We start from the raw sequence: 24399 nt of genomic DNA, 5'->3' as shown, positions 1-24399 counted from the left end.
CATACAGTTTGTACTGAAGCTGAATTGAGTGATAGCGTAACGCAATAAACAAGAGCGCCGTGAAGACTGTGCAGATTGGTTTCTTACAACATCCGATTTCCTCAACACAATGTTTAGAGATAATATGGCTGCGTTGCCAAATATGCGGTGATATGTTATGTGTCATAAACCGTTGAAATGTAGGATATGACTCGTGAAATCGACATTCCTGAAGAATACACCTCAAAAACGGAAGATAAGAAAATTCATTTCCTATGTACATTATTTATAAGCTAAATAAAGACAAGTTATCGGCTGCTTTAAAGCCTCCACCAACGTCAAGCCAGAAATTGTCATTCTCATATTTTACTACGACAAGTGCCATTGGATTAATAAAGCTAATATCGACAGCAGCTGCTAAAAGAAATCTGCATTGCTTAGCCGTAAGAAAACGTGCTGCTTTTGAAAGACTTACTTGTCTCTATCTTTTTCAAAAGAAGACATAAGTAACTATAGATGTTTTAATAATATATTACCAAACTAACATTAATATAAATGTATTTGTTTGTACTACTTTTTCACTCTTTATATCAACATTCGACTACGAATATGATTTTTGGTTTGTTGCTTTATCTTTAGCTGGAAGTGTTCTGCTATAATTTTGATTCGAGACCTTCAATGGTCTATTTTTTTTGACATTAAATACTTCAAGGTAGGAGTGGTACTTTAAAATGACCAAGTGTCTTCAACGAACTCTCTGGTCTAGTGGATAGACACAACCTTTTCGAGGTTGAGAGTGGAGGTTCGAACCCTGTCTAGAATAAGGTGTTGTTAAGCTGTAGGATGATCCGAAAAATGGGAAAGTAGTGCTGGTTAAACAGAACGAATATGGGATTTCTATTACTAAGTATTTCGAGAATGAAATGCGACACTTTCGCTCTCCGATGAGAAGGAGAGCGAAGGGAAAAAATAGGATCCCATGCAAAAAGCCACTCTTAAAAAAACTAAGTCTTTTGATCAAATTTTTTTATGACTCCCTGTGATCAGGGAGTTATTTTTATAAATTTTGAAAAGTCAGGAAACCCAAGAGCAAACAGAACGCTCTAATCATCCCTTTCTTACCTCCAGGCACTTGTTCCTCAGTTCGACTTTCGTCTTCCACATCCGCCGCGTACACCTGCCAAGTGTATTGGCATAGGGGCGAACCAAGGATGTTGTGCACCGAAGGTCATTGCTGTCGAACTAAGCGCCAAACATCGGCCAGTTGAGCTAAGCGCTCATCATCGAAATCTCTATGTTTTTTGGCGTATTTATTAAATTTTTTTCAATGTGAAGCGAAAGAAAAAAAGATCTTCAACCTTAGAAGGTCTTGAACCCGAGAAGATCAGACCACTGCACCAGCATCGTTACCACTCGGCCAGGCGGGTGAGTTGGAAAACCGGTTAAAACATGTCAAGTGCTTCTATCAAAACAACATTGCCTTCATTTCTCTCGAGGCTTACATTTTATACTGTGTTTATCTTGTTCTTCGTCATCATCATTGCAAAGGTGAAGAAAGGGACTTACTACGCATTAGAGCTGTTCAACTCAAACATTGTTGGAGAATAAATGTTATAAATAAAAGGAGGAAGACCAATAAAGTATGCACAATGTCAGACATTGCCATGTGGTGAATCAAAACAACAACGTGCATGTTCGTAGTCAATTTAATGGCGCTGGGAGTTTCTAACTTGTCTGTTCAAAGTTAAATAACATATTTTTACCATCATGCATGATAATATTGTAATGGTTTCTACAAAAGCATATGGTTCCTACAGAACAGTATCCACTTACTAATTCATAGTCTATTCAAGTCTTTTTTGTCATTTTACAATCTTGCCATGTCTTGAGTGTCGTCATTCAAAATATAGCCAATGCGGTTTTTGTCTACATTTGTCTCAACCTTCTTGTCTACCTTTGTGTCTACCTTAATAAGATTTTCTACCTTTGTGTCTAACTTTTCATAGGACAAAGTTCTCATTTTGTTGAACACGACAGTTGAAAAATTAGTCATTTCATAGTCTAAAGTTGTCGAAGTAATCGAAGGTAGTCTATTCACGCGATGCCATAAGGTAAATCAGGGCAGTGACGAGCATGTCTTTGATTATTTTTTCCGATACAATGGCGCTGAGATCATTTGACTTTATGTTTGAACTAACTGAACTTTTTTTATCATCATACGCACCAACCATATTCTTTCATCGTTGGTTTTGGTTGCGCACAGACAAGAGTTTAATAGCAAGGACAAAAAACCTATGAAATAACGTCTTTTTATGATATCGTCTTTGATGCAATGACAGCTTTTCTCTTCTATGTAATCGACTACATCTTTTTCTTTTCTATGTAATCGACTATATCTTTTTCGCTTTCTATTGATGTTTTTTTCACAAATTTTCACATTTTTTTCACACAAAGACTATAATTCACTGCATTTTCATTAAAAGACTATAATTCACGCATTTTCACATTTTTTCACAAAGACTATAGTTCACGTACCATTCATTTTACCACAAAGACATTTCATTCCATTTTCACATATTCTTTCCATTCCATTTCATTCCAAAGACTATTTCATGCATTTCATTTTCACATTTTCATTCCATTCCATTCCATTTTCATTTTCACATTTTCTTCCATTCCATTTCCATGATTCTTTTTCATTTTCATTCATATTTTTCACTATAAGATTTTTCCACATTTTCACAAAGACTATAATTCACTGCATTTTCTCTAAAAGACTATAATTCACGCATTTTCACAATATTTCAAACTTTTTCACAAAACACTATAATACATGCATTGAATTCAGTGAATTATAGTCTTTGTGTGAAAAAATGTGAAAATTTATGAAAATGCACGAATTATAGTCCTTGTGTGAAAAAATGTGAAAAGTTATGAAAATGCATGAATTATAGTCTTTGTGTGAAAAAATGTGAAAATTTATGAAGATGCATAAATTATAGTCTTTGTGTGAAAAAAATGTGAAAATTTGTTAAAATGCATGAATCTTTAGTAATGAATTTTAAAATGCATGAATGTCTTTGGTAATGAAATTTTAAAATGCATGATGTCTTGTGTAAAAAAAATTAAAATGCACAAAATATAATTTTTTGATAAATGTGAAATTTTGTTAAAATGCACGAATTATAGTCTTTGTGGGAAAAAAATGAAAATTTGTGAAAATACGTAAACTATAGTCTTTGTGAAAAAGTGTGGGACTTTGTGAAAATGCGTGAATTATAGTCTTTTAATAAAAATGCAGTGAATTATGGTCTTTGTGTGAAAAAAATGTGAAAATTTGTGAAAAAACATCAATAGAAAGCGAAAAAGATATAGTCGATTACATAGAAAAGAAAAGATTTAATGGATTACAAAGAAGAGAAAAAGCTGTCATTGCATCAAAGACGATATCATAAAAAGACGTTATTTCATAGGTTTCTTTGTCCTTGCTATTAAACTCTTGTCTGTGCGCAACCAAAACCAACGATGAAAGAATATGGTTGGTGCGTATGATGATAAAAAAAAGTTCAGTTAGTTCAAACATAAAGTCAAATGATCTCAGCGCCATTGTATCGGAAAAAATAATCAAAGACATGCTCGTCACTGCCCTGATTTACCTTATGGCATCGCGTGAATAGACTACTTCGACAACTTTAGACTATGAAATGACTAATTTTTCAACTGTCGTGTTCAACAAAATGAGAACTTTGTCCTATGAAAAGTTAGACACAAAGGTAGAAAATCTTATTAAGGTAGACACAAAGGTAGACAAGAAGGTTGAGACAAATGTAGACAAAAACCGCATTGGCTATATTTTAAATGACGACACTCAAGACATGGCAAGATTGTAAAATGACAAAAAAGACTTGAATTGACTATGAATTAGTAAGTGATACTGTTCTGTAGGAGCCATATGCTTTTGTAGAAACCATTACAATATTATCATGCATGATGGTAAAAATATGTTATTTAACTTTGAACAGACAAGTTAGAAACTCCCAGCGCCATTAAATTGACTACGAACATGCACGTTGTTGTTTTGATTCACCACATGGCAATGTCTGACATTGTGCATACTTTATTGGTCTTCCTCCTTTTATTTATAACATTTATTCTCCAACAATGTTTGAGTTGAACAGCTCTAATGCGTAGTAAGTCCCTTTCTTCACCTTTGCAATGATGATGACGAAGAACAAGATAAACACAATATAAAATGTAAGCCTCGAGAGAAATGAAGGCAATGTTGTTTTGTCATGTTTTAACCGGTTTTCCAACTCACCCGTCTGGCCGAGTGGTAAGACGCCGGTGCAGTGATCTGACCTTCTCGGGTTGAAGATCTTCTTTTTTTCTTTCGCTTCACATTGAAAAAAATTAACAAATACGCGAAAAAACATTGAGTTTTCGATGATGAGCGCTTAGCTCAACTGGCCGATGTTGGGCGCTTAGTTCGACATCAATGACCTCCGGTGCACAAGATCCTTTTGGTTCGCCCCTCTGCCAACACACTTGGCAGGTGTACGCGACGGATGTGGAAGACAGAAAGTCGAACTGAGGAACAAGTGCCTGGAAGTAAGAAAGGGATGATTAGGCGTTCTGTTTGCTCTTGGGTTTCCTGACTTTTCAAAATTTAAAAAAATAACTCCCTGATCCCAGGGAGTCATAAAAAAATTTGAGCAAAAGACTTTTTAAGAGTGATTTTTTGCATGGAATACTATCTTTTTTTTCTTCGCTCTCCTTCTCATCGCATTCCATTCTCGAAAAACTTAGTAATAGAAATCCCATTTTCGTTCTATTAACCAGCACTATTTTCCCATTTTTCGGATCATCCTACAGCCTAAAGGCTCTTTTCCACTCATCGCAAAACGTACTCGCAAGCTCGCTGCGAGTGCCTACGAGTTACTCGCAGCGAGCTTACTATGACTTGCAGCATAGTTAAATTAATTGAACAAAAATTTTTGATCGTGCGAACAGACTCGCAACCTCGAAGCGAGAGCATTTTGCGATGAGTGGAAAAGAGCCTTAACAACATCTTATTCTAGACAGGGTTCGAACCTCCACTCTCAACCTCGAAAGATTGTACCTATCCACTGGACCAGAGAGTTCGTTGAAGACACCTGGTCATTTTAAAGTACCACTCCTACCTTGAAGTGTTTAATGCAAAAAAATAGACCATTGAAGGTCTCGAATCAAAATTATAGCAGAACACTTCCAGCTAAAGATAAAGCAACAAACCAAAAATCATATTCGTAGTCGAATGTTGATATAAAGAGTGAAAAAGTAGTACAAATAAATACATTTATTTTAATGTTAGTTTGGCAATACATTAGCAAAACATCTATAGTTACTAATGTCTTCTTTTGAAAAAGATAGAGACAAGTAAGTCTTTCAAAAGCAGCACGTTTTCCTACGGCTCAGCAATGCAGATTTCTTTTAGCGGCTAGTCTAGTCCCACGACAGCAATACATTAATATAGTTTCTCACCACGAGATCTATTCTTTCGTGAGACGTCGAAGAAAGCATGTCGACATAATTTTGGTATCTGTACAGTATTTCACCAAGGTTAGCCGGTACATATTTGTTTCAGCAGCTGTACATTACGTGCTGAGAATACAATGTATCACTCACACCAAGACGCAGATAGAAACTGTAAATTTTCGACTTTATTACAAAGCCATTCGTAGGATAGATGTTGACCATTTTGGCGTAGGAATGCCGTGAATATTTGGTTAGATATGGTCAAGTACACACACGACTGCATTTCTTCTTTCTTGACAATATATTTTACAGTAGCCTCTAGAAACTGTAAATTTTCAACTTTATTACAAAGCTCTGCGTGAACCGAATGTTATTAAGCTCTAAACGGCCCAGGTCAGGTCAAGTCAGGTCAGGTCAGGTCAGGTCAAGTCAGGTCAGGTCAGGTCAGGTCAGGTCAAGTCAAGTCAGGTCAGGTCAGGTCAGGTCAGGTCAAGTCAAGTCAGGTTAGATGAAATCAGGTCAGGTCGGCCAGATCTTCATTACATGCAATATAATACAAATATATTTCGAAGTATTTTTAGGAAATGGTCAAGCTTTAACTCTCTGATGAATAAACAGTTAATATTAATTAAAAACCATCCTACCTTGTGTTAAAGAGTCTGAAGTGGTGGTGATGTAAGCCATTTGAAGTCTTCGACGTTCGTCAACATCTTTGCTGAATTCGTGAACGACTTTTACCATTAATCTCAAAGTAAATAGTCGTGTGTTACACAATTTATACTCATGAAATGTTTTAAATCTTACTAATTCAGCATATAATGCAATATTTAACATAATACTTCTGATATAAACTTTGTGAACAGACAACAAGACGTCTTTTGAAACATGGCGCGGAAAGCCCCAAGGACAAATTTGGTAATTCGCTAATTGCTCAAAAATGGTCACGTGATTCGTCGAACAACAGGAGTCCAGTGACGTGGGACATGCAAATCACATCAAACCGTGCTAAGATGGAATAATAATTTATAGCATGGTTAAGAAAGTGATACATTGTAAATGGCACTTCATTTAATAAAATATAACTTTTTGGGGGGGAAATAATTATGTGTGTTTATTAATGGCATCGTGAGATATCTTTTTAGAAACTTACACGCATAGAAAAAAAATTGTTCACTGGTGCTGGTAGGATATACTTTTCTTTTTTTTTGTCACAAATAAATATTTACAGTATAAGCCCACTTTACCTTTTCTGTCCTTTCTTCTAAACATGACCACAGCCATTTCTATGATTCAATTTGTTTCCTCACCAAAACGTCGTATCAAAAATCAACAATTCGAACCAGCCAGGTTTTTTCAAACACGATCGATTATTTTTGTAAATCTTGTGCACTTCAAAATAATCAGTTGACGAGAACAAAGAGTAGCAAGCTTGTACTGGCTACCATATCTTGTGTTTGTTCTTGTACTCGTTGCAACGCTATGTGGGATGTGAAAAATGTTGACATGATTCTTGTCATTTAATCAACAGTAACTCGTGATAGACAATACAGCATCCAGCTGTCGTCATATGGCTCAAAACTGAGGCTACCTACAGCGATTTTTTATGATATGATATGAAGTCTATTGAAATTGTATTGAATCAATCATCAAGCAGTCAATGACGTCATTACAGTGGTTTCGTATGTTACATAAACAGTTAGAGAACCGTGTTTTCCTAGATTCCACAACAATGAAAGGTTTCTCAGCTTTCTTAATACTCCTCAGAACGGTGTTCGTGTCTTGCACGTTCGATCTTTATGGTTCAATGGATGACGCCCGCGATGCGATAATATCGTTTTATGATCCTGTGCACAAAGAGGGAGAAAAGAAAGTAGCAAAACTTAACTTTAATAAATTTGCAATAGCTATGAAAGACATCGAGAGGGCATTGGCCAATGCTCAACTGAACGGACTGGTTCGACACAACGAAAAGAGATTGGGAAAATTGCTGAAGTTGATTAAGACGGCCGTTTCCAGAAGAAGTTATCGTTTCGCTCGCAAGGCAATCGGTGAGGCAATGTATACAATTAAAAAACTGCAAGAAAAAAGGTAAAAACTTCCGTTATTGGGTTTCGCTTACTACTTTCGATTGCAAATTAACATATCTAGACTACAATCTTTCAACACGATCCTAACACAGTTCAAATCTTCCTCGCATAAGTTAACTTGTTGTTGATAAATGTTTTCTTTCTTATTCGTGCTTATCGTTACTTCCAAACTTCTTGTTTCCTCTCCATCTTCGAAAATAAATTGAACAGGCCAAGAAAGGATGAGGTGGGAGTGTTTTTACAAGTTTGCAAGCTTGTAAAGGTTGGTGCAAGGCCTCCTGAGCAGAACTATTGATGTTGGTGTAATGGTGTTGGCTGTCGTTTCGACATTCTTAACGGCGGTCATTTTCAGAGTCAAGTTAAAAGTAATTCTAGATATACAATAAGAATTTTGTCGTGTTTTCTTGCGTTTTAGCCACTTTCAGCAACTGTACATAGATTGTCTTTCATTGCAATTATCATTTAGAAATTAGCCCTTTCTTCTTCCGGGGTCGTTTAGTGTCTACTACATTGATTAGCTTGTGTTTTTTATTGTTGCAATTTTTCTCGACTTTCTTTCCCCGCTACTCGATCTAGAATGTTTATTGAAGTCAGGGCGGTTTTTTGCTTGACAACAGGAGACGAGGTAAGAGAAGTCCCAAGATGTCAAGTAAGAGCTTTCTCGCCAACTTGAAGAAAAAAATTGGCGAGTACGCTTTCAGTAAACTGCTGGTCATAAAAGGTCATGTTACACTGATGTTTGCCATCGATAACACAGGAAGCATGAGCAAAATAATTAACGCTGCAAAGAATATGGCCACAGCTATTGTGACAGCAAATCGAACAGTACCAGTGGATTATATCTTGTCGCCTTTTGATGATCCTGGTAAACACATACTAAAACATTGTCATCCATTGGTTGGATTGCTTGCTAAGTTGCTAATGTATTTTGCGTGTGTATTCTCAAGTAGATGTTCTCAAAAACTCATTAAAGAATTTTCCTCGTAATTAAGACATCAACATTAATTAACTCGCTTGTTGTGGTCGTTTATTACACATTAAAGTACATGAATGCCAATTACTATGATGTCAGTTTTCAGGCTCAATAAAACATATTTTGTGTAGTATCTCATCCTTAAAACACCAATTTATACATGAACCAATAAAACCAGAACACCAATACTTCAAAACCACTGAGGGAAGTATTTGAACTCATTTAATCTTGACATGGTAATGATAGTTCAACCCTCCCCCCCCCCCAAGGATTGCCCTATGGTAACATGAAGAAAACCATTCAAAACTCAAAGGACCAAAAAGCCTGAGAACTGATTTTACTAACGTGCTGTTATATGTATGTATGTTTTAGGCACTGGTCCAGTCTCATACTACGATGAAACTCAAGAAGACAAATTTCTCAAAGCGATATCCTCATTAAAACCTCGAGATGGTGGAGATTGTCTCGAGTTGACGTTCGCAGGTATGAGAAATGCAATCGATCATAATCCTCAAGATGGCTCTCCACTTTACGTGTTTACTGACGCTGGTGCTAAAGACGCGAGCAACCAAAATATTATGCACTTATCGGCAATCGCCCAAGATTGTGAATGTGTCGTTGTTTTCTTCTATGTGGAAAACTCGGGATGTTCCACGAGATCTGACATTACGCCCTTTCATAAAGTAGCTAAAGAGACAAACGGTCATGTTTTTGTATTGAATAATAGGAAAGAATTAGAGAAATTGGCGGATTTTACTTCTACTTTGCTTGGCGGGACAACTGACATGGCTAGCTATGGAAACAAAAAACGCAAAAAGAGAAGTTCGTCCAAGCAAAGTAATACTTACACCATCACTGTGGATGATTCTGTCGACACAATGGTCATTTTGATAACCACTGATCAGGCTTATGGTAACGGCAGCTCATGGAATGTATCGCTGACCTCTCCCACAGGATCGCTCGCGGGCGTCACGACTAACAGTTTAAACCAAGGAAGAATTCATCAAATCTCAAATCCGATTGTGGGAATATGGAATTTAGGAATACAATCGACTACGGACGTGAACTATGATGTTTCAGTGAAGGGAGTGAGTACAGATAATATTGACTTCGAAGTTTATTTTGTACGAACGACCTCTCGTCGTGTAGGGAAGTTCACAATCTCAATATCATCTCCTATATTAGGTGAGAGTGAAAATCTTTATTGTAAATTGCGTCGGTGTTGTGTGAATTTGCTTTTCTTTATGCTTGTCAAGTTTAGATCATCTATGAATTCATAATCCTCCATATTGTCAGGTGTTCAGAATGAAGCAATTTTAAATGTTAGAGGAATCTCTCATGTCAACAAGAGCAGTTTGGCCGCGGAACTTGTGACGTTGTATGGTGACGTCATCACAAGCACAAGACCAACGTCATTGTCCGCTAAAGATAGCAAAGGGATTAGACATTTGTTCAAATTCCATCCACCAAATCAAATTTTCAAAATCCAATTGAAAGGTCTCACAAAGAAAGGCAATTCATTCGAGCGCATTTCTAAAACACCAGTTAAAGCAGAAACATTGATAGTGAAAGTATTGTACGCAAGAAATGATTTCACATTGAAACACGAAAGCACAACTTATTTAATTTTCTCGATTGAGAACTTTGGAAACAATGAGGTCGTTGATTTTAAATCGTTTGGAAACTTGGGAACAGTCGAAAGACAGTCCAGAAAATTCGGACTCGTACGTAAAGGTCGGAAGACATCGTTCGTCGTCACGTTCCGAGGAAAACCGAAAGCCACCCCAGGTATGACTATGACAGTCGTAGTGTCTGTGACAGGAAGAAGTTCAGGTTCAGTAGCAAAGATGTCCGTACCATTGCTGGTTGTTGAATGACAAATGGAATGAAAAATATTCGTGATATAACCATCAAAGTAGCAGTAGAAATATTGTATAATCCACGTGGGTTTGAGAGATTCGGTATAAATAAGCAATACACGGAGTAAAGTTGCATTGTAATTTTTTAAAATCTGATAAATAATCTACGACACACTTTATTTTCACAATTCTACAATTAAAAATAAGTTAGAGGTCATCTTCTTCTTCGAACAGACTACCCATGTTTTGATCAAACCTTGTGAAATCATTCTGCCCGTGTTTCAATTCTTTGATATAGTTTTCAAAGTCTTTGCCATCATAATGCATCTCTTCTTCTAGAATATTTTGTTCGTCATCGTCTTGAATGGCTGACGGTAGCATCGCGTCATTCATTAAACAAATTCTGTGATCGCGTTTCGTTTTCTTTGGGCTCAGCCATTCATCGATGTATTTATCCATAGTTGGGTTACCTGTGTTCTCCTCTTTTTCTTCCTCCAAAAGATCTTCGACGATCCTCGTTTGCAGCTCCTCCTCGGACAGTTCTGCGTCATTCACGGTCCATAGCGGTCGCTTTACTGTCGGCGAATTCGGTGTGCTTCGCGAATAGATCGGTCGTTCACCTCTTTTCAATATCATTGGCTGATGTGTTGATGACGTGGAGGCGGACGTGAAGAGCGCTTTCCTGCATTTTCTGCCTTGTCTTGGTTGATAAACCCAGTTAGGATTTTCATGGCGATGCTTCTCTTTCAGTTGATTCGCTTCATCAAAGTAAGGTTTTTGATCGCTGCTGGGCAACTGGTTCCATATATGACCTAACCGCACACTGATCTCAGCGTTGCTGGCATTTGGAAACCTTGAGGAATAAAACAAATACCAGAATTATTTCAAAACTGATCGGAGATTCTACGACGACTTACGTTCAAATTACCTTTTAGCGATATTCGCCCTGTTTTTCTTTGCCCACACCATGAAAGCGTTCATGGGTCTCTTCACGTGACGTTGATTGTCGTGGTTGCGTTGAAATTGCAAACTCTGATAGGTGAATGGCATTCTGAGAAACGTTTGACTCATCGGGTCATCCATTGGAGGAATCCAAGTTCTCATAATGGGCTCGCTCTGCGGCGACTGTGGTGACTCGTTTTCTTTCAATGGTGGCGTGTGTGGTAGTCTACACGTGGGTATTTTACTGCTTACCATACACGCTTGTGGTGGTGGTGGTGTAATTTTTAAGCTACAGTGATCTGAGGGTAACCGCCGTAGGCTTGGTGAAGAAAATGACACAGTACAAATAGAGTTCGACGGGACTAAATCTTTCGCACAAAATTTTTCCTTTGCCGGTGAAGTTGACGAATGATCACAAGTAGATAGGGTCCCTTTACTAGTGCTTTGTGATGTCAATGCATTATCTTCACAAACTGATGTCGATTCTCTTGCCATTGTCGATACGTAGACATTTTTGCCATTGGGTTTTTTCACAGACTTCGTACATCCTTTCTTCTCGAGTAATTTTGATATTTCGGCACATTGACTAGGTGTGATTAGTTTCTGGGTTGTGCTACGTGATTTTGTCGATAAAAATGATAATATTTTGAGGCCGGACGTGGAAGAGAACAGTGTTTTTGTTTTGTTTAAATTTGGAGATGCATCGCGACTTTTCGTTGATTCCGATGTTGGACACGATGGAGTCTTTTCATGGCATCCCTTGTCGTTATTTGATAGAGGATCACATTGTGATCTATTTACTGAGTCCAAAGGATGCAAAGACTCCTCTTTCTCAGGCGTACGATTATGCCTAAACGCTTTGGACTCGCAGAGGCTAATTCGCATAGACTTTGACGAGCTCACCAATTGCTCGGTGAAACACAATTTATTAGTTGAAACATCTTCATTTCGTTGGCCAATCGTCTTTGTTTCATTTGCTTTGTCTATCTCCTTTCCTTTCGCCATCTTAAATGAATTAACTGAGGGCGAAGTCTTTTGCCGAAGTGCTTCTTCAATGATACGAAACTCTTCATCTGATGATTTCTTCAAAAGTTTAATCGGACTATTTTTCATATCGTAAGGTACACGTGTGTGGCCTGCATATAATTCCTCGTGTTTCATGGTAAAATTTTCTGTGCTTGCCATGAAGTGAAAAGAAATGATGCGCTTTGAACTGTTTTTTTTTATTTTCACTTGTCAATCAATATTTCTGTTTGTCGTTACTATGGTGATGAAATTTTAAATTATTCTTGGCGCTTTGTGCAATCACCATAGCAACATAGCAAGCGCTGTCTTTTTGCTAGCTATAGATATTTTTTCAACATTTTCTATTCAAAATATCTTCCACATGCACTTCAAACTAAATATTTATTACTTTGTATGATCAAATAGTGATGGGAAATGATCAAAACGATGGGAAAATACAATCACTAACATTTATTACAATCATTTTTGAGAATTTAGCCGCAATTTCTTAGAGCGTCTCTTTCTCATCCACTTTCCGGCAAAACAAGAAAGAAGATAGCTCTTTCGTCTTTTTTTGTGTTTTTGTTCATCGTCGAATTCGTTCGGCCTTTTCAGACTAGTTTTCGCCGAACTATTTTGCTGCTCGTCATTGCTGTCGGAACTGTTGAAATTGAATGGCTGCTTGCTTGTTTTGAGAAGCGTTTCGTCCGCTGCGCATTTACCAGATTCCTTCGCAATGAAGCCACGTTCACACATACTACACAACTGGATTTTTCCGTCGTGTTTGTCGTTGTCGGTCTGCAATAAACAAAGCCATCAGCACACCGTGAAAATGTACATGGATAGTTCTTCAACAAAAACATTTTTCCACAGTTAAAGAAAAGATACGTGCTAAGCTACATTTTTGTACTGGCCTATCGGAAGCAACTTTCGAAGATGAAAGAGGGCTTTGCGACCATCTTTCAAAGGATTTTGGAGAAAGAGATGAAGAGATGTGTTCCTAAAATTGGGGGCTGCAGCCTGCCCCGCCTCTCTCCTTCCCCCTCCCCTACTGACTGTCTGTTACAAAAAGAGCTTGCCATCTAAGATGGTGAGTATTTTCCCCAAAGTTTCCAGAAAGGTTAAAAAGCTTTATACCTCAGCGTCAATATTTAAATCATGTAATTCTGGAAGTGTAATCGAGTTCATAACAACGAGACAGGATTTTAAAGTCTTTTGAAGCAAAACAAAATAGAATAATTGCTCCATATCCCCTTCGTTGAGACGCGCTTGAAATGTCCAATTTTGATCTAAATAATGAAAAAGATGCAAACAGCCATGTTTGTAGAAGCGGGACGGGGGGAGGGGCGGGCATTTGGGGAACTTTAGAAGTTGATAATTTATTTATCGCAGTTTAAAATTTTTAATCTGCCGAGCCCGGTCAAGTACAGAGTGGTATGACAGTGTGCCTCTTCCAAACATAAAGGTTTTATTCATATTGGTTTATGACTAAAAAGACTTTCTTCATGAGATTAGGTTAGGTAAGGTGAGGTTAGGTAAGGTAAGGTAAGGTGAGGTTAGGTAAGGTAAGGTAAGGTAAGATAAGGTAAGGAAAGATCTTTATTTGAAGAGGGTATACACATAATAGCTAATAAAATATTTAATTTATTTAACTTGTGACCCTTGCGACACAAGTCAAATAAATTAAAATCATAAGTCCATGCAATAAAATTAAATATAAAATATGTATCATCTGACAGTCAGTTCAGTTCAGTTGAACCAAGAGTTGAACGCAGTGAACATCTATGACGTCATACGACTACGACACATCTTTAATGATCTCATGGCTTCACCCTCTTTAAAGTAGCCCCCCTGGTAAAATAAGTTATACAGCACTTCCTAACTGTAGAATTCTAATTCTGCAAGACAATGATAGGAGCTACATTGTGAACGATGTGAATATGTGGGAATTACCTTGCGGTGAAAGCTTTTGTACTATTTTCTCAAGAATTTGGCGAACATTGAGCCCGTGATCTAAATATTAAGTGTTGCGTTATTAAGATTACGTCATCATGATTATCATACGCAAAATGACGGTCATCCCATTTGTCTGCTTCATCATATTCTACCTTGTTTCGTGTCCATAATCTTACTCGCAAACATAATGAATTGAGCTTCTTGTTGTCTTTCCAAATCTTCGATTTCGTCACGCAACTTCAATACAGCGTCATGTAAACGTGAAACATCTTCTAAGCCACGTGATTCCTCGCCGCCACTCACGGTGGCGTGTTCGCCTGACGTATGATCCGAAGATGACGTGCTGTTGAAACCTCTCGTCGAGAGAGACGACGATTTCTCGTTTCCAGGTGTCGTGCTCTCGCTGCTGTGCAACGAAATCTTCATTGCTCTGTAATTGTTAAAAATCGTCATCTTTGAAATGAGAAAGTGAAACCTTCCTTGCTATGTAAGTAAGAATGGTCATTTTATAGAGCGATGAAATCATCAATGGTCTTTAAGTAAAAACTTGTCAGAGCAACGTACATTTCATTGCTCTGTAAAATTTTAATGGTGAGAAATCGATCCATCCCACCTGTGGTTCTCTTTGCTGTAATTTTCCACGTTTAGCTCTTGATTATCCTGCGTCATCGACAAGGAGTGTTCCGATGTCTTTGAACTCATCGTGTGTTTCATCTCTTCCGATATCTTCAAATTGGTGATACCTTCCAACGCGTTAACGCTGTTTCTCAAAGCACTGCGAAAACTTCTTATGGACTCGTCTTCTGTCGTGCTAGACATCCCATAATCCTCCGTGACGTGTTTCCGTTTGTCCAGCATGTTAAGCAAGCTATTCACAAGGTCTTCAATCGCCAAAACCAGTTTCGATGATAAAACCTGAAAGGGAAATAAGTCGGAACGATGATTTTACAGACAGATGAATGATATTTTTTCGTGTTTCCATCCGTCAGGATGACAATTACGAGAATGACAGTTGTCTGTCTACGACTCACTTCTGCTTTCAGTAGATCCTCCAGTAATACCCGAGGATGTTTTCCAACAGTTCCATGAAGGAAACTTTGAAAACTTTGCAACCTCACTCGTTCATACAGGAGAACATTCGGGGATTGAGAGGGGTTTGTCGGGGATTCGGTTGATATTCTAGACGGTAGACGTGACGGACTTACTGATCCCTATATAGAAACATACTACTTTAAGTCTTTAATGTAAAAACACGAGTAAACGAATTGATTTTGTCAGTCTGTCGTTGGCATGATTAACGTAACAAAAGAATATTTAAACCTTCAATAAAGAGTATTGGTTACCTGGTCAGACATGTATGTGCACTACTTGGCCAAAACGAAGTTCTTCGACATTTTGACTAGATGTAAACAACAAAGTTTGAAAATAACAGCTGTGCTTCCCGCTCTATGACAACAGTAGTAAAGCATCTTACTCCACAAGCACATACTGCCATACGATATCAAAATTGATTTCAATTAGAAATTAATCGTTTCAAGTATTGCCGCTTATTCCGAATCTGTAAAGTCCATTATGTGGTGTACTAATGATATTTGTGTTTAGTGTATCACATTAATACATCTCAAAACTAACTAAAACATATCGTTTTCGCTCGTTCAATTTATGAATCTCACGATTACTCATTGATATCATCATACCACAGCAATAACTCACTTGAATAGGTGCTTTATTCGCCAAAAACTTGACAATAATATAGTGAAATAGCGACTATCATTCGGCAATGATCAACTCAAAGCCCTCGATCTTATTAGCATATCATTTATGTACATAAAATACATATAAGCGCGTGCTTATTAACATATTGCCTTCCATTGTGTTTTTTTGCAAGAAACTCACGAGAATTGTCGAGCTTTTCCGGGTAATATGAGTGAGTGTGTTCAATTTTATTCAATTTCAGTTCAAGTGCCATGTGCCGAAAGGCTCTCTACTTTTTAAGGCTCGATCGGTTTGGCGTTCTTTTTAACTTGAAACAATAAGCGAGCATTGGCAGCTTTAAATATGAAATAAAAGAGAGAAAACTTACTAATAATGAGACAACAATCGACATCTTTTAATTAGCTCTTGCATTCTTTCATGAGACACGTCTTTAGTGGTAGTCCAGTACGTAAACTATGGAGGTCAGTAGGTACCGGAACTATGATAATACCACAAAAATAGTAGCACAAGACAACACCCGGGTACTATCCACAATCCTGGTCAATATTCCCAAAATCAATATGGCTGTAGACTTGAAAACGAACGGCGAGAGTCTTTCCAAGGCTTGGCAAGACATCTTCGATGACAAATGTGAAACGGACTGGTGAGAGTGTTCGTCGTTCTTATATTCCAGCGCGATTTTCATTTTGTGTTGCAATTTTGTCTTGTTAAAGTTTCTATTTCGATTCACTTTCTCGTGTGTTGTGTGTCAAGTCAAACAACTTTCTAAGTAGAACTTGTCATGTTATAGGGCAGTCTTCGGTTACGACAAGAAAAGCAACACATTGAAGGTTGTCGAAACTGGAGGTGATTGCTTAACATTTATTTCGTATCAGTCTCGATTAATTATCCATGAAGTTTAATTTTTCGGCCTTTCACTTAACTAATTACATCAACTTCCTGATTGAACTCCATTGTTTACAATGGGTCATCTCTGTTCAGATGGAGGCCTAGAAGAGCTTGCTGATGAATTCAACAGCGGAAAGATATTGTATGCAGGATTGAAAGTTTTGGATCCTAACACAAATTTACCAAAATATGTTCTCATCAACTGGGTTTGTTTTGTCATTCCAGACAATTTCAATGCATTGATTTTTTTTTTGAGTTTGATCTCGTTCTTCACAGCAAGGTGAAGGTGTTCCATCTTCCATAAAGGGAACTTGCGCCAATCATGTTCGAGATGTGGAGAGATTTTTTCGAGTAAAATATGTTCGATATTGATGTTTTATAGTGAATGAATTTGTTTTATGCAGAGAGATGTGAATGTGTTTGCCTTTAGGGACATCATGTTGTAATTAATGCACGTTCAGAAGATGATGTTGAAGAAAATGTCATTATCAAAAAAGTAAAAGCTTCCTCAGGTGTGCATAGTGACATCACAATAACAGAGCACATTAAGTGCGCTACACCCCCCTCATTTCTTGAAATATGTATTTATAAATACTGATAGGGGATAGCAAAGTCTATCCCAAATGTAGAACACCTGGAAATGTAAAACAGAAGTGAATGGAAGCCCCCATGGTCAGAACAAACATTTTGATGTTTTTTTAATTCATTGTTCAGGAGCAAACTACAGCTACCACAAAGAGAAGGCCAGACCTGTTGAAGCCCCAACTGCTGTTGTATGAATTTTTTAAATATATGTTTTATCTTTGCTAAGAATCTGTGCAATTACTTCCATGATCTTTATGCAGCTGTTTCTTGTAGGGTTCGGTGTACAAGAAGGCAAATGTTCATCAATATACCGACATGAATAAACGTAATCAGTTTTGGTCTCAGCAAGAGGTAGGATTCCACACCAAATCGACTTCCTTATAGCAATATGAATTTTGTGCTGTTTGCAGCTTATTGGGTGAGTGTAAGGTGTTATTGGTAAAAGCTAAAGGAGACTGGAAGTTTTCTGACCAATAACAAAAACTATGCAAGCATTATGTACATATATACATAATCTCATTTCTATAATATCAATTGTCTAATTGGGTTAAACTTTATGTTGTATTATTGTTTCATGTACACATGCAGACTTCTCAAGTCCTTATACTACCCACAATAACAATGGGATACGTACATCACTACAACGCCCATATACTAGTCACCTTACTCCCACATTAACAAATGGATACATCAATAGAATGCCCCTAGTAGTCCCCATACTCTCCACATTAACAAATGGATACATCAATAGAATGCCCTAGTAGTCCCCATACTCTCCACATTAACAAATGGATACATCAATAGAATGCCCCTAGTAGTCCCCATACTCTCCACATTACCAACAAGGTATAATGTCTTGGAGAATGCTTCATATTTCATATCTTTTTGAGCTTTTGTTTTGTGTTTGTAAACTGGGATGATAATTTTGATTACATTTGCTAGTTATGATTGTGATATTGATTATTATAATGAATTATTAGTCATATAAGAAAGCTTCTTTTTATTGTCATAATTATGTTGATAGTTGAAATGTATTACCATATTGTAATAATTATAACAATGATTTGTTTTTTAGAAAGAGGAAAACAAGAGGCAAGAAGAAGAAACCAGACGTAAAACAGTGGAGAGGGAAGAATTGGAAAATAAACGAAAACAAAGAGAGGTATGAGGGCTCGAGAAAATCTTATATTTTCCACATTCACTGTCATTGTTTTTGGTTACAGCTGGATGAAGCAAGGAGAAGAGATGTTGAAATCCAAGAAAGGTCCAAAAACATTCAACAAAGAAGGTGCAATTCAGAGAAGTTGTGAATTTGGTACATCCTAATACTCCCGAGTGATGATTATGATGTATTTCTAGGACACAAGAAGAAGAGATTGCTGCGAGAAGAGAACAGGAAAGGAGAGAGAAGGAAGCAGCTAAAGCTGAGGCTTACACAAGAGAATATGAAGAAGAGAAGGCGAGATCCTCATCGGCACCTGGTCGAAGACAGGTACGAAGGCCAAAGCATAACAATTTATTGCATGAATTTTGACTGGCGATGATTAAATTCATTATAGGAAGCTGAAGAACTTATCCGAGCTGGTAAAGTAGCAAGACCTCAGCCTCCAGTTCCCCAAAAGCAACAACAATATGAACCAGAGCCTGAACCACAGTACGAACCAGAGCCCGAACCACCGTACGAACCAGAGCCCGAACCACCGTACGAACCAGAGCCCGAACCACCGTACGAACCAGAGCCTGAACCACCGTATGAACCAGAGCCTGAACCGCCGTACGAACCAGAGCCTGAACCACCGTACGAACCAGAGCCTGAACCACCATACGAACCAGAGCCTGAACCACCGTACGAACCAGAGCCTGATCCTCAATATGAGCCGGAGCCCGAACCCCAGCATGAGCCAGAGCCTGAACCACAGTATGATCCTGCCGATTATGACGATGACAATGTCTATGATAATGCAGATGTTATTGCTCAAGCTAACACCAGTGATATGAAGGCCCAAGCATTGTACGATTATCAAGCAGGTAACTGCCTTTCTCATGACAATTATGATATAAATGGTGAGAAATAGAATCTGTTCACCTCTTTTTCTCACAATATCTTATACCCTTCCAGCTGATGACACGGAAATAACATTCGACCCCGGTGACGTCATAACGGAAATCGTTCAGATAGATCCCGGATGGTGGCAAGGCCGTGCCCCCGATGGTTCTTACGGTTTGTTCCCCGCCAACTATGTTGAGCTTATGGAATGAGTCCTGACCAATTTAGTGACCAATGTTTGCGATGCTATCTTTTACGTAGCTAATTTACGCAGATTTTTCGAGACAAATTATCAAACATTTGAAATAAACGGCAATTTTTTTCACTTTTTTTATTGCATACATGGTTTCGGCATGCCCGTGCCATCTTAAAAATTTGTCGTTTGTCTTCAATGTATAACATGAATGGTTCCGCTACGAAACAATACACAGAATTAATAAGAATTGTCTTGATTCGTAAAGTTCTCTAGTTGACCTATTTTTATAAAAAACGATACCGAGATTTTGATTGTTCATTTTTGGGAAAAATTGATAAGTGCATAGACTTCTATTTCCTCACAGATCTTAACGACGCACGTATATAATCGCCTTAAAAACGAATTGTTTTAGTGCATTGTCAACGTCGATGATTGTTTATCAATAAAGCTGTAGAAACGTAGTTGGTTAGGTGTTAAGTTGTTTGTGATCTCGGTTTATCGCTAGTATTTAGCACCGACGATGCTGGCTTTGGCGATGTTCTTACATTCACATAATCATTTTGCCAGTCGTAGAAGATAAAATCAACTGTTATGAAATTTGTGGAATTTCTAGTTCAGGCGTAAAACTTGGATATTACATCAAATTATATCCTAAGTGATAAATGCTGTAATTACATGTAATTGTTACGATACTCTCGGTTTAAAACCATTTACTTTATCATACGATCATTTGGACGGCAAAGCGAAACATGTAGCGATACTCCCGGGCTCAAAGCATTTACATTAAATGCTGTATTTTATGATTATGATTCTCGAAAACACCAAATGTGTCATGACACTAACCTTGTTTTTGAGCAAAAGAAAAGCTGTGAAAACGAGGAGGACAGATTTCATCTTCGCACGTAATCAAATGGCGAAGAATGTTGAACACTGAAATGTGGGATTCCATAGAGTATTATTTTTGGCGTTAAATGTCAGCATTCTCTCATCGACCCACGTAAGATGATTTGGGAAAGCGACTTTTTTCTTTGCTGAACAGTAATTTTTCATGAATCTTGCGTCGAAACTCGTGGTCATTCTTTAGAAACTCGTTTAGAAATTTGAATTGACTACTTTTAAAATGATAACTCTTCTGAAACTAGGGCTTGCCACAGTTTGTTTCAGCAAATTCATAGTTGATTTTAAAGCCTTGGGCCGTCCCCTTCCTTCGAGAAATAGATACGCTGGGCGTACTCGTGGTCTTAGGATAACGATTGATCGAGATAAACAAAAGTCAAAAAACAGCCATAATACCTATAAGTACTACGAAAATTGCGTTATTCCGTTTCATATATTCATAAATTACGTGAGGATGCACAGGTGATTTTGTTTGAAGTACAATTGCTTTAAAACCAACATATCCGTTGGAAATTACGCCATATGCAAATATTCGTATCATAAGATTGAGATCTTTTTTTCTCGGTTAATAACAAGACAACGAGAAAGCACAGGGGTACCAAGAGATTTCAGGAAACAATTTTTCCATTTAAGGCTTGCCACGAACCGTTGGTTGTCTTCGTTTTGCTCTTAAGTTGCATCCGTGTGCTTTTCTATTTTCATATTGTCTCGATCTTGTAGTTTTGTTAGTGTAAAATAAAGCATAGTCACTTTTTAGATTCTAAAGATTTCCACTGTACCAGTCAGAACACAGTATTCATAAAACAATCATTTGGAAGGAAATCTTAAATACTTGCTGTATATATCTGCAGCTCAGTTATAAAATCTCAGAAGTTAATCGTTCTTTAATGAAGGCAAAAATAAATCGTCTTAACTAATTCTTACGACAACCTCCGCGTTCTTTCAAAACTATTCTCGCACTTGTTTGCGCTTAAGTCTTAACCTTGATAACTTCACCAGTCGTACGACTTAAAGAATAATCTTCACAGAGAATTAAAATAGCTGTTGGTTGAAAATTGTTGGCAGAACTCCGGAGTGAGAAATCTCTTTTCACGCGTAAAGATGACGTGTTAAATTGTCTTATGAAAGATTTTGGCAACCTGGAAAAGTTCTGGTTTGACGATAGACTATTCATCGTAAAGCGTTTCTTCGGATTATCGCAAACCTAGCCGATTATTCTTAACACTAGAGAATTTAAATATGGCGTGTAAAGCTGTTAACGTGTGAACTAATTGCAAAATGTTTGCATATTACGTAAAATTTTTCAGTGGAATTAATATGCTTTAATAATGTGCAATGCAGTTGATAGGATTCTCATATTATAAAATAGAGACTTACTCGCGGTGACGAATGTAAAAATTGTTTTGAAAATCGCAAATACCATGGCGAATGGTTATAGTAATAAACTAATAGCTCTTAAAGAACTGTTTAAAGCCAAAACACTAAACCAATAGTTCTAAAAAAACTGTTTCAAAGCTAAGAGACACGATGCAGTTCGGCAGACTACTCCTCAGGTGTCAACGTTTATAATGTTATTAATATCGATAGAATTTTAATTCTCAGTTAACAGAAGCTGAGGAGTAATCTGCCAAAATGCATTGTGTTTTTTAGCCTTGAAACAGTTCTTTTAGAACTTATAAGTTTAGTGTTTTGCTTTTAAGCAGTTCTTTTAAGAACTATTAGTTTATTACTTTAACCGTTCGCTATGGTATTTGCAACATTGAAGACAATGGTCAAACTGTGGTTAACTAGATGAATACAACTAATTCTGCACCCACCCCACCCTCCATTATACAGATAAAGTTGACGCAGTCCATTTCTAGAGTGAGTGACGAGTCCCTCGGCGACATAGATATTTTTCTGTAGTTTGGATTTCTTGCGAATTCACTTATTCGTACTTGCAGCAGTGAAGAGCGCCACTGTCGTATCTACGGCCAGCCAAAATTTGCCCCAAATCATTTCCACAGTGAACATTCATATCGAAGAGCTCGTTGGCATTAGAGGTATGCACAAATTTTTTGAATTTGATAGATTTTTTATGAAACAAGTACTCTGTTTTCCGGTATTCCCGAATTGCTGTCATTTCTCAAAGAACTGATCCATAAAAATATTTTCATCGTTTACGAGAGAGATAAGGAGAGTAAATGTTATCGGTGTGTTTTCGCTTTTCTGCAATTTAAGACTTAAAGTGTTGACAGAATGATTGCGCTGTTTAGTAAGTCGTTGCTATGAAACGAGGGTTCAGTTATATACCTGTGGCCGGGAGGTCTTGTGCATCTTTTATTAATTTCGAGAACTCAGACGGTTTATCCAAGAACCGTACTTTAATATCTAAAAGCACGAAACCGCACAATCTTCACATTGGTGTCAGCGGACTTCTTTAGCAAAACTTCGTGTTTAAATCATAATTTGTACACTGCAGTACGACCACCAGTGCTCTCAATTTCAAGGAATTATCCTTAAAAATAGGTTTTTCTGTGAGTTTTAAGAATTTTTTAAAGAATTATTGTTTTTTGAGGATTTTTTTAAAGGAATTTTGAACAATTCTGTCTTGGACTGAAAGCGTTTTCAGAGGATAAAACAGCTTACCACACAAAGCCGATGTAAACTTGAAAATAGCAAAATTATACTTTATACACCCACCGATAATTACATCAATTTTCCTGCTCTGTACAACATTCATATGTTAGATGTGAGTAAAACAAGCTGTTTCGTCAAAATCTAGCAGATTATCAAAACTTCACATTAAATGAAATGAAACTAAGGGAATGACATAACATGCTGCCTAAAGGCCCAAACACTCTTTCTCCAAACATATAAATAGTGTATAAAAAATTCGAGCTCTTTTCTGTCTAGCTTGATAGTTCTTTGAGGAAAAGATCGTGAGATTCTTTGAATCAGTAAATTCGCATACTTTTTCGGAGTTCCGAGTAAGCCGTTTTTAAAGGAATATCAAAACTAGATACATTATGTTGAACCACTTGTGGCTTTATCCTCATAAACACAAAAAACGGTTAAAAAAATCGAAAAACAACTAACAGATTTTACCAAGTAAAGTAATGTTTAAGGAAAACGAGGAATTTTTGCGCTTTTCCTAAGGAACTCGAAAATTTGATTATCCGCAGCTACGATGAAATTACATTGTTATTGATGGATTTTCTCCTTTGATTCACGATTTTTCAAAGTAAGAAACACACAACGGTGTTTAACGACAATGATATGACTGTGTCCTAGTCAGAATGGGGTTTTACTTGGACTCAGAAATGGCGGTTATTCGAGCGAAAGAGATACACCAGTGTGGCTGCCAAGTAATGAGTCTGCTTGTGGTGTTCTACTGTTAGTAATACGGTTAGCGAAGAATTAGTACCTTGGGTAGGGAGGAAGTGGCAGAGAGTACAAGGTAAAGATGCATTGCATTCCATACATGAATCTGGCAGGAAATCAAGAAAGTCATCGAAGATGACTAGGATCAATTGAGGTTTGTGACCCCTAATCTTAATAAATCGTCCTTAAGATGGATAATAAGCAGAAATTCCAATTCCTCTCTGAATTAAGCTTTTAATATCACATATTTGCAATTAGGGTTCGGTCGATCAGAAAGTAAATTGGAATTTTTACATCGACGATGGAACATTCTACACTATTCATACAAGTCGTGACACATGTTTTCTTTAAGTTTGAGACTACGTCATAAATGCAACGTTAGCAAAAAGAAG

At 37.3% G+C, this 24399-nt stretch overlaps 4 protein-coding genes and 1 long non-coding RNA gene across 7 annotated transcripts; 2 read left to right on the top strand and 3 right to left on the bottom strand.

Annotated features, from left to right (window-relative positions):
- Positions 1 to 5299: 5299 nt before the first annotated feature.
- Positions 5300 to 6229, bottom strand: LOC124444578. Its single transcript, XR_006947973.1, has 2 exons — positions 6138 to 6229; positions 5300 to 5818 (listed from the first exon to the last, which is right to left on the bottom strand). It is a non-coding gene; the product is annotated as an uncharacterized LOC124444578 (long non-coding RNA).
- A 940-nt stretch (positions 6230 to 7169) lies between these two features.
- On the top strand, positions 7170 to 10618 carry LOC124443864 (hemicentin-1-like). 2 transcript variants are annotated; one of them, XM_046994405.1, is made up of 4 exons: positions 7171 to 7581; positions 8198 to 8445; positions 8926 to 9738; positions 9850 to 10618. In XM_046994405.1, exons 1-4 carry the CDS (start codon positions 7175 to 7177, stop codon positions 10428 to 10430), a joined length of 2049 nt encoding a protein of 682 aa, XP_046850361.1. In that variant the 5' UTR covers positions 7171 to 7174; the 3' UTR covers positions 10431 to 10618. The 2 variants fall into 2 exon arrangements, with proteins under 2 accessions (XP_046850362.1, XP_046850361.1); XM_046994406.1 differs by lacking the exon at positions 8198 to 8445 and having other exon boundaries at positions 7170 to 7541.
- On the bottom strand, positions 10538 to 12564 carry LOC124443865. Its single transcript, XM_046994407.1, has 2 exons — positions 11341 to 12564; positions 10538 to 11265 (listed from the first exon to the last, which is right to left on the bottom strand). The coding sequence occupies exons 1-2, from the start codon at positions 12537 to 12539 to the stop codon at positions 10620 to 10622; spliced, it is 1845 nt and encodes a 614-aa protein (XP_046850363.1). The 5' UTR covers positions 12540 to 12564; the 3' UTR covers positions 10538 to 10619.
- Positions 12562 to 16689, bottom strand: LOC124443867. 2 transcript variants are annotated; one of them, XM_046994411.1, is made up of 8 exons: positions 16399 to 16689; positions 15659 to 15714; positions 15347 to 15526; positions 14929 to 15230; positions 14468 to 14745; positions 14313 to 14372; positions 13497 to 13648; positions 12562 to 13157 (listed from the first exon to the last, which is right to left on the bottom strand). In XM_046994411.1, exons 2-8 carry the CDS (start codon positions 15668 to 15670, stop codon positions 12840 to 12842), a joined length of 1302 nt encoding a protein of 433 aa, XP_046850367.1. In that variant the 5' UTR covers positions 15671 to 15714; positions 16399 to 16689; the 3' UTR covers positions 12562 to 12839. The 2 variants fall into 2 exon arrangements, with proteins under 2 accessions (XP_046850367.1, XP_046850366.1); XM_046994410.1 differs by lacking the exon at positions 16399 to 16689 and adding an exon at positions 16029 to 16265.
- Positions 16563 to 20208, top strand: LOC124443866 (drebrin-like protein A). Its single transcript, XM_046994408.1, has 12 exons — positions 16563 to 16674; positions 16822 to 16877; positions 17013 to 17125; positions 17196 to 17270; positions 17350 to 17431; positions 17634 to 17692; positions 17778 to 17855; positions 18580 to 18666; positions 18728 to 18792; positions 18864 to 18996; positions 19064 to 19532; positions 19624 to 20208. Exons 1-12 carry the CDS (start codon positions 16592 to 16594, stop codon positions 19761 to 19763), a joined length of 1440 nt encoding a protein of 479 aa, XP_046850364.1. The 5' UTR covers positions 16563 to 16591; the 3' UTR covers positions 19764 to 20208.
- Positions 20209 to 24399: the final 4191 nt, after the last annotated feature.

The sequence above is a fragment of the Xenia sp. Carnegie-2017 genome, unplaced genomic scaffold (genome assembly GCF_021976095.1).
Source record: "Xenia sp. Carnegie-2017 unplaced genomic scaffold, XeniaSp_v1 HiC_scaffold_21, whole genome shotgun sequence".
Taxonomy (NCBI): domain Eukaryota; kingdom Metazoa; phylum Cnidaria; class Anthozoa; order Malacalcyonacea; family Xeniidae; genus Xenia; species Xenia sp. Carnegie-2017.
Note: the sequence above shows the minus strand (reverse complement) of the source record. Positions and strands in the feature narration are given on the sequence as shown.

Coding starts and splice junctions, on each gene's coding strand:
- LOC124443864 (XM_046994405.1), top strand. CDS start 7,175: ATGTTACATAAACAGTTAGAGAACCGTGTTTTCCTAGATTCCACAACA. Junction 7,582..8,197: donor AAAAAACTGCAAGAAAAAAG/GTAAAAACTTCC, acceptor GCTTGACAACAG/GAGACGAGGTAAGAGAAGTC. Junction 9,739..9,849: donor AATATCATCTCCTATATTAG/GTGAGAGTGAAA, acceptor CCATATTGTCAG/GTGTTCAGAATGAAGCAATT.
- LOC124443865 (XM_046994407.1), bottom strand. CDS start 12,539: ATGGCAAGCACAGAAAATTTTACCATGAAACACGAGGAATTATATGCA. Junction 11,266..11,340: donor AGGGCGAATATCGCTAAAAG/GTAATTTGAACG, acceptor TTATTCCTCAAG/GTTTCCAAATGCCAGCAACG.
- LOC124443867 (XM_046994411.1), bottom strand. Junction 15,231..15,346: donor AGGATCTACTGAAAGCAGAA/GTGAGTCGTAGA, acceptor TTTCCCTTTCAG/GTTTTATCATCGAAACTGGT. Junction 13,649..14,312: donor ACAAAAGCTTTCACCGCAAG/GTAATTCCCACA, acceptor TTCATTATTTAG/ATCAAAATTGGACATTTCAA.
- LOC124443866 (XM_046994408.1), top strand. CDS start 16,592: ATGGCTGTAGACTTGAAAACGAACGGCGAGAGTCTTTCCAAGGCTTGG. Junction 16,675..16,821: donor GACAAATGTGAAACGGACTG/GTGAGAGTGTTC, acceptor GTCATGTTATAG/GGCAGTCTTCGGTTACGACA. Junction 18,793..18,863: donor AAAAACATTCAACAAAGAAG/GTGCAATTCAGA, acceptor ATGTATTTCTAG/GACACAAGAAGAAGAGATTG.